We start from the raw sequence: 13,160 nt of genomic DNA on the forward strand, positions 1-13,160 counted from the left end.
GCGTGGGAGCGATGGATGACCGATGGAGACCACAGTTTCACTAAGAGTGGAAGGCAGCGCCGGGCGAGTTACGCCACAATATGCGAATGGATTGTAGATGCTTGGGCTAACGTGTCTGCTGGTACTGTTGTCCGCGCTTTCGCAAAAGCCGGCATCATTTCCGAGGAGCCGCACGGCACGGAAAGTGACTCTGACATTGAAGAAAGTGAACCTCACATGTTTGCTGGAGATTTAGCGCAGCTGTTCAACTCCGAAACAGAGGATGAGGACTTTGATGGGTTTGACTAATGACGATTACCGGTAAAAAAACAACAACTTTGTAATCAATACTTAAATAAAGCACAACCAAACTCAGTTTTGCTCCCACTCTATTTTTAAAAAGGCATACTTGTATGCTTGTGTGCATTGAAAATGTTAAAGGGGGGAGTGTGGGCGTGGATTGTACCGGTACATAAAACCCGCGCCCAATGGTCAGGTGCGCCTTGTGTATGTGTTAAATACAGAAGAGGAGCACATAACTGAGACTGCGCCTTTTGGTGCGGTGCGCCTTATGGTCGTGAAAATACGGTAAATTGTGTAACGCTAAAGCCAATGTCACTGAAAGCCTGCCGTGATGTTAGAAAGTGAAAATGGTCCAGTTAAAAAGCAGGCTGCTGAACAATGCTGAAAGTAACAGATACCAGAACTCAAAATAAATGCTGAACACACACTTCAGTGGATCCAGAAAGTGTCAAACCCCTTCACTCTTCTGCACACTCCAAATTTGCAGATTTACATTTGACTTGATTGCACCGTGAACACGTTTTGAAAGATAAATCTGTAATTCTATCTCTGACAGACTTTTTTTTTTTCCACTACAGGTTTTTTTCTTAAGTTCAGCTGAGAGTGAGTGCTAGTTTGTTGCTTTCTTGGTTTACCCTTCTTGTCCAACAGAGCCACCTCTTGGTTCTCTATTTAAGCTTTGCAACTGTGGTTTTTCAAACACTAAAAAAGGGCTCTTATGAAATCTTCTGCCCTGAGGTGAAGTAGAAACACAAACCTTTCTTGACTATATACAAATAACTTCATATTGTCATATTTAGATTACATTAAAGTCCACTACAAATCTGTGGAATCAATTTTACAAAAAAAAGAAATAATTTTGGAAAAGATTTCTTTCTTTTTTTTAAAACTTTTATAGGAAGTAAGTTAACCAATCTAAAATCATCCAACAATGTTTTCATTTTGTAATTATGTTTTATAGATTAACGTTATATTCAATTCAACAATCAGAGAAAGCAGCTGGTTCTGTGCGGGAAGTCACTGTGGGAAGGAGAATGCTGCAATTGCAGCTGAACAACATCCTTGTCACACAACAGACTTCTAGCAGAGACTAATTCTGTTTTTTACTTCCCACAACAACACAACTACTTGTGCAATGAGATGGAACTTGTAACCCCTGTAGATAACATACAGATAAAATGCCTTCTTTATAACTAATTCCACCACTGCCTGTAAATGAGCCGCGCTGACTTCTCGCGTGATTTCGGGCCCTTTCCGCGGGATTTCAGTAGCCACGTGATGCACGTGAATCATGTGACCGAGTATTTTTAATCATGCCGGCTCCGGCGGTTGCGAGGCACGGGGGTTGAATGGGGATAAGCTGCAGCAGGTGTGTGTCACTGGAACAGAGCCGTGCAAAGCGAGTGACCGTGTTAATATAGTCACTGCGAGTTGGCTGGGTCTTTCTTTTGTTCCAATTTAAACCCAGTTGATGGTGAGCTACGAGCCCAGGAAGCTGAATTCCTCAACGATCCTCCTGTCCAAGCGGTAGGAGCTAAGATACACATGCCCTTGCCCCCATTTGCGCCCAGTCACCCTGCTGCAGTTTAATTATAAACTGTTGAACTTTAGCACTTTAGCACTTTGTGCTTTATATTACGGACTGTCGTGCCTTCTCCCCCCCTTGGATTATACCATCTGCACCCCCAACTGTGTTGGGCCTCGCCTAGGCCCGCCTACAAACTCTGGGATCCTTGGGACCTTTGGGGTGGGAATTTGGGGATTTTGTGATCTTGATTGATGAACTATTGGTTGTTCACTGATAACTTATTTTCTAATGTTGTCTCTTTCCATGCATTTTATATAAGCGTTTTTGAAATGTTATTCATGTTGCTTTCTTAAGGTCATGACCTAGGCTGTACAAATTGTAAATATTGTCACTTGTCACTTTACTTCATAATAAGAAAATACACGGGTACTTGCAGTAACAACTTCTTGTGTATGTTATTACTGGCTCTTAACCTCCTAGAGACGACCTTAGTTTCTTCTGATAACAGCCCAAATTCATAGTTCCATAACTATCAATTATATTTGAAAATTCACTGTTACCATTTGTTATAGTGTTACCCAGTAACTTATCATTTTACCAACTACGGGTTACAAACTCCTTTAACATGTAACACATAATGCATGTGCCCTCCTTATTTCTAGTTTCATATCTCTCCATTAATATCTTCAATTTTTCTTTGATAAATAAGTCATATTTTCCTAAAATGAATAAAATATAGTCACTTTTATTCAATTGTTAATTTTCTTTCATGTCTAAGGTCTGATAAGTATTAAAACTGAACAGGTCTTAATACTTTCTGAATCCATTAAGAGAGGAATGTCATTTAAATTGAGTTTATACTATAGTATGTGAAGGGAATAAAAACCACAATCCAGACAGTAATGAAGTGGGATAATACTGATGATAGATATCAGTCACTGATACAAAAATGGAGAAAAAAAAAAAGATGTGCATAATGTCACCTACTGCTTTGCTGTGCATGATCTCATTTTTTGCTTGTTTGTTTAAGCGGATTTGATTTTTGTTGTACAAAAAAATGCTTTTGAAATTTCTGAAATAATTTTAAAAAGGTAAAAGAAAAAAACAAAACAAAAAAAGACCTGAAGCAGTCTGGCTTACCTGAGCTTGTTCCTTGTATGGCAGCAGCTCAGAAACGGCCTTCTCCAACTCCTGGGTTTTGTCCTTGGAAGACGAGAGCTCCTGCTTCAGCTTGTCAACCTGAGTCTGCAGCTCCTCCAGCTCCTTGACATGGAGTTCCAAAGCCTGAGAGAGAGATTTCTCTTGTGAGGCCTTCAGCTCCTCAACAAGGGTCTCACTCTGTTCAACAGTCTTCTCCTACAAGGGAGGAAACAACAAAGCCAATAAGAGGTCAACAGTTATCAATTTTGCCATCAACAAAAATGTCCACACATGCAGTACAGTGATTTTGACAGACTTTTTCAGATAAGTTCCCCAGTAAATATCCAGAATGAAAACAAAAACAACAACAAAAAAACGGATCTATTGCAGCGATATCAAAATACTAACCAAGGTAGAAATCTTCTCTTGAAGACTACTTAATTCAGTCTGATGAGAATCTCTGGTTTCTTTCAATTCCTGCAGTTTACTTGATTGTTCTTGCTGAAGCTGTTCCTTTAAATGTGCCACGTTCTCCTTCTCCTCTGCAAGTTCATTCTGTAGGACTTCAAGCCTTCTGCAAAATGATATAAAAGAGAAAGATGTGTAATAACAAATAAAAGAAAAAAATTCATCAACGGAATAATAAAAAACTAAGTTATATTTATTGAGTTATACAGCAAAATTTACTTTCCCCGATTTGTAAAACTTAAGTTGTGGATAATCAAGTTTAGTACCGTTCTTTTTGTATGAGGTCTTCATTCATTTTGGTCAGCTGTACTGAACTATCACCAGATGCTTTCATCATGTCTGAAATATCATTTTCCAGCTTGGTTTTGTCCTTTGAAAGCTGCTCAAGTTTTTCATCTGCAGCCTTCAGCTTTCTTTCCATCCCTAATTAAAAACAAGGCAAGTTTCAACAAAAGGACCTCAAATTTGATACATAAGAAAAGATATAATAGAATAGTGGGTCCTTTTTATTCAAATATACACAGAACAACAAACATTCAATCTGCTTACCAACAAACTGACTTTTAAGAGACTCAGACTCTATGGTTAAGGATGTAAACATATCTTCCTTGGCACCAAGCTTCTCAACTGTTTCTGAAAAAAATACAAGCCAAAAAACCATGGTTGTAGCAGATGAGGCAAAGGTAGATGTAAAAATATTTTATTAGTTCAACAAAAAAACTGGTTAAATTATTTACCTTGCAAGGTTTTTGCGGTTTTATTCAGCTCCTCTGTGCATTCTGCAAACCTTTGTTTCTGTGGGGAAAAAATTATTAGCATACTACAGTAGCAGCAAAATACAAGTGTGCCTTCATTTGCTTCCTGTTTATGTCCATTATCAGTGTTTTTCAGTCTTGACGGTCTGTGGCTTCACTCCTACAAGCCTTCACATGTTCTTAGATCAGCTAACCAGATGCTTTTAACTGTCCAAAAGACCGTTTAGAAATCCAAACCTTTTCAGTTTTAGCTCCTAAATTATAGAACAAGTACCTCAGATAGACAGGCTCTTTCTCTTGTTGTTCCTAAAACTTGTTTTAAAACGGGACTTCTTAGCTTTAAAACAAGTGTGAGTTATTCATGTCTTCAATCTTTATTACCTCACTGGCTGCCAGCCATTGTTATAGCACAGGGCTCCATAATGCTTGTGTTGAAGCACTTTGGGTCATATTTCAGGATCCTCAAAAAATATAAAGTTGCATTGTATGGTGTCAATCTATTACCAGGCTTCCAAGTTCTTGTTCCATGGTGTTCTTCTGTTGCTTTACAGTAGTCAGTGTCTCCTGAAGAGAGATGACTTCCTGCTTTTTACCCTCTAGCTGTGAGCCAAGTTCAATAACCTGCAACATAAGTAAAAAAAAAAAATTTTTTAAAGTTCAAAAGGCTTCGTTTTATTTTTGGGTTTTTTTTTTTTTGGAAGAGAGTGTACTGTAAATAACTACTGTTAAAAACTTGGTTGCGAGGTTTTTAAGCACTCACCTTTTCACTCTGCGTTTCTCTTTGATTCTGGGCTTCCTCTAATTGACTCTTTAGAGTAACAAGCTCCTGATTACCTTGAGTTAATTGGCTCTGTAGAGCCACAACTTCTGACATTTGTTCTTTGGTTTCTCTGTCTTTGTCTTGAGACTGTTGTGCCAAATTTGCATCATTCTCCTCAAGCTCCTTTACCCTTATTTCAGCAACATGAAGTTTTCCAAGTACATCCTCCATTTCCACAAGGTGTTGTTCCTCTGCTTTTTCGATGCTGGACCGTAGCAACTCTTCCAGTCGTTCTTTGTCCTCAGTTAAGGCCAACAGCTGTGCCTTCAGTGCATGGGACTCCTGGGTCCAGGCTGAGGAGTCGGCTTCATGTTTGGCTGCAGCTGCTTCTTGAGCCAGCTTGTACTCCACCTTAAGTTTTTCGAGTGCACTTTTGGTTTCTACAAGTTCTTCTGTTTGGGCACCAGCACCTTTGCTGAAGGACACTTTCAGCTCTTCAATAGCTTGCTGGTGAGAGGCATTTGCAGACTCCAGCTTGGAACGCCAAAGTTGAACAGTGTCAGCATTTTCCTTCTCAGCCTGGTTTAGGCGCATCTGCAACTGTTCTGTATTACTAGACAGCCTCACGGATGTAGCCTGAAGCTGGACAAGCGCCTCACTGTGGACTTTGTCTTGAGTTTCAAGCTTCTCTTTGTATTTCCCCACTTCTTCTTGCCACTTAGCTTCTTGAGACGCTAACTGATCTTTAAGAGAGTTTATCTCTTCCAGTAGTGGAGAAATAGTACAGTTTGAGTCCTCAGAACTCTGCTGGACACCAAGACGCAGCTGCAGGTCAGCTACCTCTCTTGTTCGCAGTGAAAGGTCCTTCTCCAGCTCCATAATACGGGATCTTTCAGACACAGTAGCAACCTTTAAAAAGCAGCAATCTTGCGTTAAAAAATGTTCAAGTCTACAAATTTAAGCATTATTTTCAGTTAAAATTACATTAACAGATATTGTGGTAACTTTTAACACTTAAGGAACAAACAAGTCTAAAAGTGAAATACATAGGTCAGAATATTAAAACTTTGCTTTGCTGGTATAAAGGAGGACGGTATAAAAACATTTGAGTCAAAATAAGGCTTCACACTGACCTCTTGAGTCTAAAAATTGAATTGTCAAATAATGAGAGTGAACACAAAAAGTTTGGAACAGCATTAGTATAAAAGACATTTACCATTATCAGATAAAACTAAAGCAAACTAAATTACTGAATTACTTCCATCAACTCCTCTCCCTGAGCCGTCACCTTATCGTGGTGGAGGGGTTTGTGCGTCCCGAAGATCCTAGCAGCTATGTTGTCGGGGGCTTTATGCCCCTGGTAGGGTCACCCATGGCAAACAGGTGTCTAGGGGAGGGACCAGACCAAGCACGGCTCATAGACCCCTATGATGACGACTAACCTGGGCATGAATGTTCCCTTGCCCGGACGCGGGTTACCGGGACCCCCCTCTGGAGCCAGGCCTGGAGGCGGGGTACGAGAGCGAGCGTCTGGTGGCCGGGCCTTCGCCCATGGGGCCCGGTCGGGCTCAGCCCGAAAGGGTTACATGGGCCCCACCTCCCGTGGGCTCACCATCTGCGGGAGGAGCCGTAGGGGTCGGGTGCAATGTGAGCTGGGCGGCAGCAAGGGGCGGGGACCCTGGCGGTCCGATCCCCGGCTGCAGAAGCTGGCTCTAGGGACGTGGAACGTCACCTCTCTGGTGGGGAAGGAGCCTGAGCTTGTGCGCGAGGTTGAGCGGTTCCGACTAGATATAGTTGGACTCACCTCGACGCATGGCTTGGGCTCTGGAACCAGTACCCTCGAGAGGGGCTGGACCTTCTTCCACTCTGGAGTTGCTCATGGTGAGAGGCGCCGAGCAGGTGTGGGCATTCTCATCATCCCCCAGCTTGGTGCCTGCACGTTGGGGTTTACCCCGGTGGATGAAAGGGTAGTTTCCCTCCGCCTCCGGGTGGGGGGACGGGTCCTGACTGTTGTCTGTGCTTATGCACCGAACGGCAGTTCAGAGGACCCACCCTTTCTGGAGTCCTTGGAGGGAGTGCTGGAGGGTGCTCCTTCTGGGGACTCCATTGTTCTGCTGGGGGACTTCAATGCTCACGTGGGCAATGACAGTGAGACCTGGAGGGGAGTGATTGGGAGGCATGGTCCCCCCCCTCTGAACCCAAATGGTGTTTTGTTGTTGGACTTCTGTGCTCGTCATGGATTGTCTATAACGAACACCATGTTCCAGCATAAGAGTGTCCATATGTACACCTGGCATCAGGATTCCCTGGGCCGCAGTTCAATGATTGACTTTGTAGTCGTATCGTCGGACCTGCGGCCACATGCCTTGGACACTCGGGTGAAGAGGGGGGCGGAGCTGTCAACTGATCACCACCTGGTGGTGAGTTGGCTCAGATGGTGGGGGAGGAAGCCGGTCAGAGCTGGCAGGCCCAAACGTGTTGTGAGGGTCTGCTGGGAACGTCTGGCTGAGTCCCCTGTCAGAGCGAGCTTCAACTCCCACCTTCAGCAGAGCTTCGAACATGTCCCGAGTGAGACGGGGGACATTGAGTCCGAATGGGCTGTGTTCCGTGCCTCTATTGCCGAGGCGGCCAGCCGGAGCTGTGGATGTAAGGTAGTTGGTGCCTGTCGTGGCGGTAATCCCAGGACTCGGTGGACACCAGCAGTGAGGGATGCCGTCAAGCTGAAGGAGGAGTCCTATCGAGCCTTCTTGGCCTGTGGGACTCTGGAGGCAGCTGATGGGTACCGGTGGGCTAAGCGGCATGCGGCTTCGGCTGTTGCCGAGGCAAAAATTCGGGCATGGGAGGAGTTTGGCGAGGCCATGGAGAAAGACTTCCGGACAGCTTCGAGGAGATTCTGGTCCACCATCCGGCGGCTCAGGAGGGGGAAGCAGTGCTCCATCAATACTGTGTACAGTGGAGGTGGGGAGCTGCTGACCTCAACTCGGGACGTTGTGGGTCGGTGGAGGGAATACTTCGAAGACCTCCTCAATCCTACCAACACGTCTTCCCATGAGGGAGCAGAGCTGGTGGACTCAGGGGTGGACTCTCCTATCTCTGGGGCTGAAGTCGCTGAGGTGGTCAAAAAGCTCCTTGGCGGCAAGGCCCCGGGGGTGGATGAGATCCGCCCGGAGTTCCTTAAGGCTCTGGATGCTGTGGGGCTGTCCTGGCTGACATGCCTCTGCAGCATCGCGTGGACATCGGGGGCAGTACCGCTGGATTGGCAGACTGGGGTGGTGGTCCCCCTTTTTAAGAAGGGGGACCGGAGGGTGTGTTCCAATTACAGGGGAATCACACTCCTCAGCCTCCCTGGTAAGGTCTATTCAGGGGTCCTGGAGAGGAGGGTCCGCCGGATAGTCGAATCCCGGATTGAGGAGGAGCAGTGTGGTTTTCGTCCTGGTCGCGGAACAGTGGACCAGCTTTATACCCTCTCTGGGGTCCTGGAGGGGGCATGGGAGTTTGCCCAACCAGTCTACATGTGCTTTGTGGACCTGGAGAAGGCATTCGACCGTGTCCCCCGAGGGCTCCTGTGGGGGGTACTCCGGGAGTATGGGGTACCGGACCCCCTTGTACGAGCTGTCCGGTCCCTGTACGACAGGTGTCAGAGCTTGGTCCGCATTGCCGGTAGTAAGTCGGATCCGTTTCCGGTGAGGGTTGGACTCCGCCAAGGCTGCCCTTTATCACCGATTCTGTTCATAACTTATATGGACAGAATTTCTAGGCGCAGCCGAGGTGTTGAGGGGATCCGACTTGGTGGCCTCAGGATTGGGTCCCTGCTTTTTGCGGATGACGTGGTCCTGTTGGCTTCATCTGGTCGTGATCTCCAGCTCTCGCTTGAGCGATTCGCGGCCGAGTGTGAAGCGGCTGGGATGAGAATCAGCACCTCCAAATCTGAGACCATGGTCCTCAGCCGGAATAGGGTGGATTGCCCTCTCCGGGTCGGGGGTCAGGTCCTGCCTCAAGTGGAGGAGTTTAAATATCTCGGGGTCTTGTTCACGAGTGAGGGAAGGATGGAGCGCGAGATCGACAGACGGATCGGTGGGGCGTCTGCAGTAATGCGGGCTCTGCGCCGGTCTGTCGTGGTGAAGAAGGAGCTGAGCCAGAAGGCGAAGCTCTCGATTTACCAGTCGATCTACGTTCCTACCCTCACCTATGGTCATGAGCTGTGGGTCGTGACCGAAAGAACGAGATCTCGTATACAGGCGGCTGAAATGAGTTTCCTCCGCAGGGTGGCCGGGCTCTCCCTTAGAGATAGGGTGAGGAGCTCGGTCATCCGGGAGGGGCTCAGAGTAGAGCCGCTGCTCCTTCGGATCGAGAGGAACCAGTTGAGGTGGCTCGGGCATCTGGTCAGGATGCCTCCTGGACGCCTCCCTGGTGAGGTGTTCCAGGCACGTCCCTCTGGGAGGAGACCCCGGGGAAGACCCAGGACACGCTGGAGGGATTACATCTCTCGGCTGGCCTGGGAACGCCTCGGGATCCCCCCCGCAGAGTTGGCAAATGTGGCTGGGGAGAGGGAAGTCTGGGCTTCCCTGCTTAGGCTGCTGCCCCCGCGACCCGACCCCAGATAAGCGGCAGAAGATGGATGGATGGATGGATGACTTCCATCAACTCATTCTAAGATTTAGTTAAGATTGTTAATCATTATCTTTGATACAACATACTGTTGAAGTTTGGCGATGAAAGGGGAATTATTTGTAATCTTGAAATTGTATCAACAACCCAAAAATGTATAATCCTTATGACTAATACCATGGAAGAAGACCAGGATGCATAATCTGGGAGGTGGAGCAGGTTTTTAGACTAGCAATACGCAAGGACACCAGATAAGCAGGACAAATGGATGCCAGAGGAGACTAGGGAAGTAGAACATAGGACAACTTAGAAAATGATTTTTTTGGGGGGGGGGGGGGGACAAAGGGGAAGATTGTCTGTCTGGTTAAGCAGCAATACCAACAGGCAACAGTAAGTCCAGGATGGAGAACTTATTGAAAAAGATAAAAGTTGTCAATTTAGGTTGCCGTTTTGATGTTTAACAATAATGAATTGTAAAAAGTGATATGTGAAAATGCATCATCATTTAGAGCAGATCAATTTAAATACAATACTGTTTATTTAATGCAGGATAAATTTAAATAACTCGATGTATTCAATAAGTTACTTGTTTGAATCGATGTTTTAATAAGAGGAAGACCATTACTTGTCTTATAAGAAATGAGGGGGGGAGAAAAAAAATAAATAAATAAATAAAAATCAAAAAATATGTGAAGCACAGTCACCACAAGCTCGTACAAATCAGAACTCAGATTACTGACTGGCACCTCTCTTTCAAACTTGTAATTCTTTTGGCCTATACCTGGCTCAGGCCCTCTTTCCCAACGCAGCATACCCCAGAGCAGAATTCATTACCCTAGTGTCTTCTAACTCTCTTTGGAGTTTCTCAGCTTTGGTCTTTTCAAAGAGCAGGCTCTGTTCAAGATCCTTAATGTGGGCATGCTCCAGTCTGGTCTGCGTCTGTTAGTAAACAAGGGGGAGAGGAAGAGAACACACCAGTGCCACCATCACATGCCAGCCCAACGCAGACAGAGAGGGAGGGAGACAGGAGAGATCATGAGTGTATGTGTGTTTGTGTGTAAGTATTTAAAAGGTTTGGGGGAAAGAGTACTGAGTGGATGTGGTGAGTGGTAGATGAGTGAAAAATAGAGGACACCTCCATGCAGAAATTTCAGGCTGTGCCATAAAGATCTGCAAAATGAGTTCTTGTGAATGAGCAGTGGGAAATACAAGACAAGCAGCACAAGAGGGTAACATGTACACATATTATGGATGTGCAGGATGAGTATGTAGATGGGAGCAGTTTGGAAATAACCATGCACCTGGTGAACAAAGCACACCGACTGTTATGATACACAGAAAACTTGATAATATGAGTAAAACCAAAGCATAAATCCAGTTCTTAATGGCTTCACCACAGCGTAGAGACAAAGTAGTGCTAGTTATTTCCTGATAACAAAACTTCACATTAAAGAAATGAATTACATGACACAAAACATCACCTACTGCTGTAGAAGTGGTTAAAAGAATTAAATATTTATCTATGTCCAAAAATGATAAACAAATTAAACTTATAGCATATTCAGAACTCACAACTTTCTCTTTTCTGTGCTGAGGCCATTGCTCACACTGAAGCGTCATTAATAAAACAAAAACACCAGTTATCAGACCGCCACGTGCAAGAATTGTAACCTACCAAAATATACAAGATGTGAAAAATAAAATTTAAAAAAAAAAAAAAAAAAAAAAAAAAAAAAATCTGAATTCTTGGTATAGTGTAAAATAGTTTGATTTCATGAAATTATTAAGATAAAGTGTATTAGCACAGTTTTGTGCTTTATTACTATGCCATAATCATTTAAACTTTGATAGTACCAATTCTAAATCAAAGGCACAAGGACCTGCTCAGGTTTCCTGAGGATCATATAAACTATGAAATGTAATTACTTAGCTTAAATAACAAATCCACACAATTATAAGAAAGCAGGGTGGATGTGATTAAGAACCAACAATGTGTACGTTATTTCACTTGCTTATTTTCTTAAGAGTACTTTCAATGATTATTTAAAAATCCTTTAAAATCTATGATCCACACTGACATTTGACCTCTTTCCAAACATTACATTTTATTTCTTGAGATAAGTGTCATTCCCCTTTGGCTGTTGAGTGTAAACTGAATTCAGGTCTGTGACTGGGAAGTGGTGTGACAAGGGAGCATTTCCAGTGGTTTCATGCTGAGCACTGGACCAACATGAAAGACGAGGGCGAGAGGGAAGAACAAGTAATAAGGTCACATCACTGAGCAGGGAGGCATGGAAAATTACAACTGAACATTAGTACAACTTTCAACAGCTTGAGGTAAAAGTATTTCTTAGTTTGGCCTGGTTACTTTATGTTTTGGTTTTTGTTTGAAGCTGCATGCATTTTTGTAATATATCCATGGCTGTGCGCAACTGTTAGTGCTCAGTTGTTAGAAGATAAAAAGGGATTTTCCAACCCTGTTGCCCTCATTAAACAACTCTTTTGAGCTTGGATGCCTTTGGGATAACTGAGATGGTCCCTTTGCAGCACTGTGGAACAAATGGATTATTTGATCAGATATAAACTTAGACAGCGCTGGGGTCCAGAACCCCAGACATGGTATTCTGGGATGTAAATGTAACAGGGGCAAATACAAATGAAAAGAAAAAGATAAGCCCCGGAAATTCCATTTTAAAAAATGATAATCTGAACGTAAAAGCAAATTGTAGAACCTTTTATAATTTACAAACCTCTAACGTTTAGGGGATCATTTAAATCTAAATTATTTCTCTCAGAATAGGTAAAGATGTATATAAAACAACACTTAATGATTGAACATACATCGTTTTTGCAATTTACACCTCTCTCTCTCACCAGGCTAACCCTTGTATAACAATATCAAGACCACTGATAGAGAGACTGATTTATAGAAGTCAAGTTTGACTGGATTCATTTCTGGTTTTGGAAAATTCTTGACATCAAAGCCCGAGCCTGTTTTCACCACTGGCTGCATTTGACAGCGCAGTGCAAAATACAAGATGACACTGGTATCAAACTGTCCTTCAGCCAGGATGATAATGCAAATGGCCTAAATAGACTTGACTGAAGCTCTGTGACAAACGATGCCAGCTGACTTCATGCTAACTTAACTTGATATGCTGCATAAAGAATGACTGAGGAAAAAAGAAAAATAAATTAACATGGGAGTGGAGTAAGGTTTAGGCAAAATGGATGATGGGAGGATGTGCTGACTCATAACTAACAGTAAGATTCTGAACTGGCAAGATGAGCTTTAGATTAAATGTTAAGACATTTTCTTTTGTTTTTTCCCACTTTCACGATTTTTCCCGGTTTAGAAATGTTGCAAAGTAACTTGCAAAAATATGTATCTCTGTTGCAGAATTACCTCCAGGTCTCCTTTGGTAATACAAGCTTCCTCCACACGAAACTGGAGGTCCTCCACTTTCCTATTTATCAAGAGAAAAACAATCAACCCCCACAAAGACATTAAATTTAACAAAAGGCACAAAAACCACATAAGGAGAGCAAAGCTAAGCTGATCTTATGACTTCTTAAGTTTATAAATGCATCACAACCTAAAAAGATGCCTTGTCTTTTT

General features: G+C 43.8%; 1 protein-coding gene across 1 annotated transcript in view; it reads right to left on the reverse strand.

Moving 5' to 3' along the window:
• Nucleotides 1–13,160, reverse strand: part of clip1a (CAP-GLY domain containing linker protein 1a) — a 30,266-nt gene that overhangs the window by 10,487 nt on the left and 6,619 nt on the right. The window contains exons 8-15 of the mRNA XM_079251363.1: nucleotides 12,948–13,008; nucleotides 4,934–5,842; nucleotides 4,678–4,794; nucleotides 4,156–4,213; nucleotides 3,968–4,051; nucleotides 3,685–3,841; nucleotides 3,359–3,524; nucleotides 2,951–3,166 (exon numbers count right to left, since the gene is read on the reverse strand). Of these exons, the coding sequence (XP_079107489.1) occupies nucleotides 2,951–3,166; nucleotides 3,359–3,524; nucleotides 3,685–3,841; nucleotides 3,968–4,051; nucleotides 4,156–4,213; nucleotides 4,678–4,794; nucleotides 4,934–5,842; nucleotides 12,948–13,008 (1,768 nt within the window). The remainder of the gene's footprint in view (nucleotides 1–2,950; nucleotides 3,167–3,358; nucleotides 3,525–3,684; nucleotides 3,842–3,967; nucleotides 4,052–4,155; nucleotides 4,214–4,677; nucleotides 4,795–4,933; nucleotides 5,843–12,947; nucleotides 13,009–13,160) is intronic.

Source organism: Telmatherina bonti, assembly GCF_933228915.1.
Source record: "Telmatherina bonti genome assembly, chromosome: 13".
Lineage (NCBI taxonomy): Eukaryota > Metazoa > Chordata > Actinopteri > Atheriniformes > Telmatherinidae > Telmatherina > Telmatherina bonti.